General features: G+C 59.1%; 1 protein-coding gene across 3 annotated transcripts in view; it reads right to left on the bottom strand.

The window, feature by feature from the left end:
- Positions 1-975: 975 nt before the first annotated feature.
- RANBP10 (RAN binding protein 10) overlaps positions 976-6,000 on the bottom strand; it is a 137,874-nt gene continuing 132,849 nt past the window's right edge. For 2 of the 3 annotated variants that reach the window (XM_054048892.1, XM_054048894.1), the window contains exons 12-14: positions 5,032-5,177; positions 4,540-4,651; positions 976-1,657 (exon numbers count right to left, since the gene is read on the bottom strand). In XM_054048892.1, the coding sequence (XP_053904867.1) occupies positions 1,527-1,657; positions 4,540-4,651; positions 5,032-5,177 (389 nt within the window). In that variant the 3' untranslated portion in view covers positions 976-1,526. The remainder of the gene's footprint in view (positions 1,658-4,539; positions 4,652-5,031; positions 5,178-6,000) is intronic. The other variant, XM_054048893.1, reaches the window with a different exon arrangement.

Below are 6,000 nucleotides of genomic sequence, written 5' to 3'. Positions count from 1 at the left end.
AAAAGCAGCAGAGACACGTGCTGTAAACCCCACTGCCCCTCTGCGAAGATCTGTGGGCAGTCAGTCAGGCACATCGCTGTTCACTGTTCCCTACTCTCCATCAGCAACGGCACCCAGACACAAACACGCAGCGTGTAAAGCCATTGGGTACCGTCTGTCTCGCACGCACACGCACGCTTTTAATCCATGTCTAGCAGCACTTGTGAGGACGCCTATGACAGCACTGCTGAACCAGTTCATCCTCGTTTGGTGTTAAGCCATCACAGCTGCTCGCTGGGGTTGCTGTGTGGCTCCAAATTCAATATTTACTTTACAATCCTTATGAACACAGAGCTGCTGCCTTTCAATGTCATGGCCTGGCTGTCATGTATTTAAAATCTTGCCATCTATAATGCTGTTGGTCGACACACACAGCCTGTAAAAACCTGACGTTTACAAGCTTTGGGGGTGACACAAGCACGCTCCATACTTCCAGGTCAATTCTCCCAGCAGACCCTTGGCATATCCAAGCAGCCATTCCTGGCAGAGCTCTAGCTGGGGGATGCAGCCCAGAGCCCAGCTACACCGACATGGCCTAACCCGCAGAGAACGGGGCTCTGTAATGGAACACACAGCCACACCCTTCGCTCGGGCAGCGCTAGTAGCTGCTCCCTGGAGGTTAGCGCCAGGGGCTCATCCAAACCTGGGGATTTCCAACTCCCTCCGCTAATCACAGCGAGGTGCTCTCCATGCCCGCAGGCTGGCTGCTCCCAGGGCTGGAGGTGCATTCACAGCCTAGCCCACTGACATGAGGAACAAGGCAAAGGCTCCCACTGCACTGGCCTGGCCCCTCACAACGTCAGCAAAGGGCCAGCCACGGGCTCTTGAAGGGGCAGACCTGGTGAAGCCTTCAGTTCCCAGGATGAAGCCTAAAAGTGACTGCTGGGGGGATAACAGAGCTTGGGCTGTGGGGAATAAACACATGAACGCCTTGGCTGAGGTGGAAGAGAGCTTTTTAATGAAGGGGATCCAAATAAACACCTTGAGCTGCCCTCTGGGGAAGAGCTCAGGTCACTAGCACTGGAGATAAATACTGGATGGTCATGTGTGGGGACGGGCGTAGATCTTCTTTACTTAAGAAAATAATAAGCGGTCCCCCAGGTGGATGAGCTTTATCACTAAATTAGCAGAAACCAGCTCAGCACAGACTCTCCAGATATAAATACTGGTGGCTCAGTCAGAAAACAATAAAGAGAAAGACCTAAATCGGAAGGCGCTACATTAGATTAACCAGCAAAATACTGAGTGCTGCTGCAGCCGTGGTGACAGTGGGGAGAGGGGAGAGGTCTGCCAGCTGCTGCCCGGCTCCGCAAATGGCACGTGACGGGGCCCGCTGCCGAGGAGGGACTGACTCAGTCAGCGCTCTGTCTCTTCCCTGGGCAGTGTGGGGGGCCGGGCAGCAGGGAGGTCAGGCGAGGGACGAGGCGGTGGCGGCAATGGAGGGTGAAGGGCAGCACTGGAGGACGTCACTCCATCTCCTCTGATGGCTAGTGCAAACAATCGTCAACTCTGGCAAAGGAGCAGGAACCCAAGCCCACGCGAGCCATGAGCCGCAAACACTCGGAGGCCTGGCCCAGGGCCAGCATCAGCGGGGGCTGCTTTGGCAGGTTTTGAGATTCTGTGGGGAAGAGAGAAGAAAAGGTCTCAGAATGGCCTGAGGGCTGAGCACGGCACCTTGCCAGAGTGGCCTACCCAAGTGCTCCCTCGACTCCTGAACTAGACAGCGAGCAGGGCACAGGCTGGGTGGCTGCGGAACTGGTCACGCTGGGTCTGCCAGGGTGCTGCCCCTGCACAGAGTCACGCCCGCATTCGCTGGACGCGCCCCCCAGCAGCGTGAGGTGGCAGGACCTTTGGGAAGCAGTGCTGCGTTGGCCAACGAGCACCCGCTGGTGCTGTCAGTCTTAGTCCAAGGGAGACTATGGGGCTGCGCAGCCGCAGTTCTAGCCGCTGAACACGAGACCCAGGAGAGCAGAACGTGAAGGCAGAAGCAAGGTGGGGGATGGGGTGCTATTTAGTGGCCTTCTCCGAGGTGGCCGCTGTCTGCTCCCACTCACGGGCGTCTAGCCTGCAATACAAGCCCCTCGGGCCTAGCCGTGGATCTAGAGTCCTTTGTTTTCTCAAGTGTGCTCTCCGGTTTTATGCTGCTCATCTCTCTGGAGGGGGAATCCTCCACCCAGCTCTGTGCCTCTGCTGAGACCTCAGCCAGGAGTACCAGCAAAGGAGGACGCTTGGTGCCACCAGCCTAGTCCAGGTGTCAGAAGGATCACAGGATGCAAACAGCATGTCTGGGGACAAGTCTCTCAGGCGACATCCTTCAGCAACTTCTCATCTCCTCCAATGGGCGATCAAACAGGGCAAGCACCTTGCCCTGCCTGCCAACTGAGCCAGCCCCGTATGGCTGTCAGCAGCCTGATCCCCAGAGGAGACTTTCCTTCCCCAAATTCCGCCTCCTCCATGTCTGCCTGACAGAGGGTGCAGCCAGGTACGGGGCTGGAGCGCTAACTCCCCTCTAGCTCGCTGCTCTCACATTACTGCTCGTCATGCTGCACTCTCCCCATGCATGAGAGACAACAGCCACGGACCAAACTATTGATGTAGGGGTCCTTCCTGGGACCAAAACATGGCTCTGTGAGACGGAGGAGCTGGCTGGTGCCTGGAGCCTAGCCAGCGGGGGAAAAGACTGACCTTAGTTAAAGCTCAGTCCCACCAGGGACTGGGGAACAGGGAGAGTGTGTGGGGATCAGGCTCCAAGCCCCTGCCCCCCTGTCCTCAGAGTCTAATTCCCACCCTCTTTTCTCTGCCACAAAGGCCTGGAGGGAACCAGCTGTGCCACCTCCTCCTCCCTGATGGTACCAGCAGGTGGCGTGCTGGGGGTGGGCGAGTCCCCTGCCCTCAGTGCCCCCCGCAGGGAGCGCTGCTCAGTCCCTCCCGCCCTGCTGGGTGTGCAGGGAGCTGGGCCGGGCTCCCCGAGGCCCTGGCCGACAGGGCCCATTTTCTAGTTTTCAAAATTGTGACTAAAAGAATCAAAGCAGCTTTCCAGGCCCCCGGCCAAGCCCCAGGCAGAGACCAGTGGGGAACCAGGGAGCAGGGTGGGTGAGCCGCCATGGGAGCCTGTGGGGCCATCAGCCTTCTCTGAGAGCCCAGCCAGGGTAACCTCTCTCCCTCGACCCTTTGCCAAGATGTCAGAGGAGCTCAGGCTGCAAGGGGTCCTGTTGCTGTACAGGCCCGATCCTGCCTGCAAACAAGCTTTGTTACCATGGGAGGTTTCTGCGTCAACGGGCCCTGGGAATTGGCCACTTCCTGTCTGGACAGGCTCCACCCTGGGCCAGCTGCTGAGGAGCCAGAATCTACGTTTTCTGGGCTGACGTCCCTAGCGTGGGACTCTTCAGAGGCCAAGCAAAGGCAGAGCCTGCTATTGATCCTCAGGCAAATCAGGGCTCTGGAGTACAAGCTGCCATCCCGAGAAAAGCCTGGGCCCCTGTGTCTATGGGGCAGGCGCAAGGGGTGAAGGCCTTACACAGTGAGTGCTGGGCTGGGGAACGGGTCTTCAAAGGCCAATTAGACAGATGCTGCCACCCAACTGCGGATGCAGAGGGGCCCCAGAACATTGCTTATCCTTGGGGCCAAGACCAGACCCAACTGCTCAAATGCCCAGGTGCACACGTGGCCGGCAGCGTGGGAACACAATGACAACTAATCAGCTGGAGGAGACCCCACGACAGATCTCTGGGCATGCAACAAGGTTACTCCACATCCAGCTACTCTCGGGTTGGAAAGGGCAGCCCTGGCTGGGCCCCACGGCTCTTTTATAATCTTGGCTCCAAGCAGGCCAAGGGAGAGGGGATGGATTTCGAGAAGGCTCAGGAACCCGTTCTCGGAGGAGAAAGCTCATTTAAACACTTGCAACTCCAGCTGTTCAATGAAAAACCCACAGCAATCACAAGTCTGCCCTCTTCACTCTCCAGCCACACGCCCGCAGGTGAGGACAAGCACCACTGAAATGAATTCTACTGATGGGAGAGTGAAACCCACTTTCCCTGACAGACAGTGGGGTCAGCTACAGACCAGAGGGGGTGGCGGTCAATCCCTGTACTGAAAGGACCCCAGAGGAGACAGCTGACGGCCGCTGAAGGGGCAGGGTGAGAGGGGAATGCACGGGAACTGCTTAGCTCCTCGCAGCGAAGGTGGAAATTCCTGAAGAGCACCCTCAGAGGAGTGTGGGGACAGGCGACTGGGTGCGAGCCAGGAGGGGAGCGGAGCAGGAGGAGCAGCAGCTGTATGCTGGCCGGGGAACAGCGGTAGGGCTGTGGGTAACTGGCTTCCCTTCTACCCTTCCCCAGTCACCCCAGCTGTCACCGTCCCAGGCCACAACCCCTCGGAGCAATCGGCAGGAACAAGGTGAGCTCCAGGCACACATTACCGAGGGCCTCCCCTCACACTCCCGAGCACCTGCCCGGGGGCGACTGCGCTTGCAGCACAGTGTCACGGCCCCTGCCTTACCCAATATAGCACTATTGAGAGCAGCACACACAGGTTCCCTCTGGATTGGATCCAGCTGCTGCCCAACAGGGCAGTTCCAGGGGTCAGAGTACGCTAACAAGCTGAAAGCGTCCTGGGGACAGAAGAGAGACATGGGCAGTAAGGCGAGCGGCAATGCAGAAAACGGGCAGGTACCAACAGCCAACCAGGGCATGGTCCCCAGCCAGCCAGGTAGCAGGCATCGGCCAACAAGAATGCCCCGCCTCCAGCAGCAAATGAGGGCACCTGGGCAAGGGGCTGCTGAGTGAGACATGTACCTCCCCCCAGTGCAGAATGGGCACTGGCTTGTGGGAGCTGGCCACAGGTGCCCTGTGTTACCGAGTGCCACTGCTGATTCCAGCGCTGCTCCCACCCCTCTCCACCCGCACAGCCCCCAGCACTTGGCAGGGAACACCCCAGTTCTGGGCCACATGGCGGGTGCTGCTGTGAGCCCGGCCAGAGGCACAACCTCACCTGCAGCATCTTCTTGTGTGTCGTGTTCTTCCCGTACTCTCTGCAGAGCTGCTCGCTCAGAGTCTGCAGCTCCCGCCCAAACTGGATCATTCGCTCCGTGGCAGCGTGGTTCCCCCCGCAGAGCTGCCGCTGCGGGCAGCCGTCTTCTGGAAAAAGGCCAGTGGGGAAGAGAAATGACTGCCCTGCAGGCAGGTATCTCCCGGTGCTCAGCCCTGCTTCAGATCCACAAAGCCCTTCCCCGAGGCCCACCCTCACTTGAACGTTCCCCTGGTGAGGCTGCCGTTCTTTGCGCCCTGAGTCCAGCCGTCTGCCAGCAGGCGGTGGGTGTATGTGTGGGGTGCACACAGGCACGGTACCGTCCAGGATCTGCCCTGGATGAACAGCTCAGCAAGTCTCATGACCACGCCCCACCGGGGTCTGCACCGCGATTGCACTGTGTTATCACCTCCGCGGGGAGTGTGGAAATGCAGCCCCGCAGAAGGGGCTGCACTGACACCGCCCTCCCCCCCAAAACCGAACAGTTAGAGCCTCCCCACAAGTGACTGCCCCTCTGAGTCTGGACCTGCAGGGATTCCCAGCTCCCACGAGTCCTTTCCGTCCCGGGCCCCTCTGCTGAGGCTGCCGAGGAGGGCAATCCACGCCAGTTGTCCAGGTGGTTTTGTTGTGTGGTGAGCACTTGACAACCAGGAAATAGAGTGAGAGACCTTCACAGCCTCATCTCATCTCACAGGGTACATCACCACAGTAACTAGACACCGGCGGCTGCCCTTTGCCAGCCGACTCGGGCGGTGGGGCTGTTTCATTGCTGTGCAGACTTCTGGGCTCAGGCTGGAGTCCAAGCTCTGGGACCCTCCCAAGTCGCAGGGTCCTAGAGCCTGGACGGCTACACACCAATGGAACAGCCCCGCAGCCCTGTGAGCCCAAGTTGGCTGGCCCGGGCCAGCTGCGGGTGTCTAGTTGCTGTGTGGA

The sequence above is a fragment of the Malaclemys terrapin genome, chromosome 14, assembly GCF_027887155.1.
Source record: "Malaclemys terrapin pileata isolate rMalTer1 chromosome 14, rMalTer1.hap1, whole genome shotgun sequence".
Taxonomy (NCBI): Eukaryota; Metazoa; Chordata; order Testudines; family Emydidae; genus Malaclemys; species Malaclemys terrapin.
This window is presented reverse-complemented; position numbering and strand designations above follow the sequence as displayed.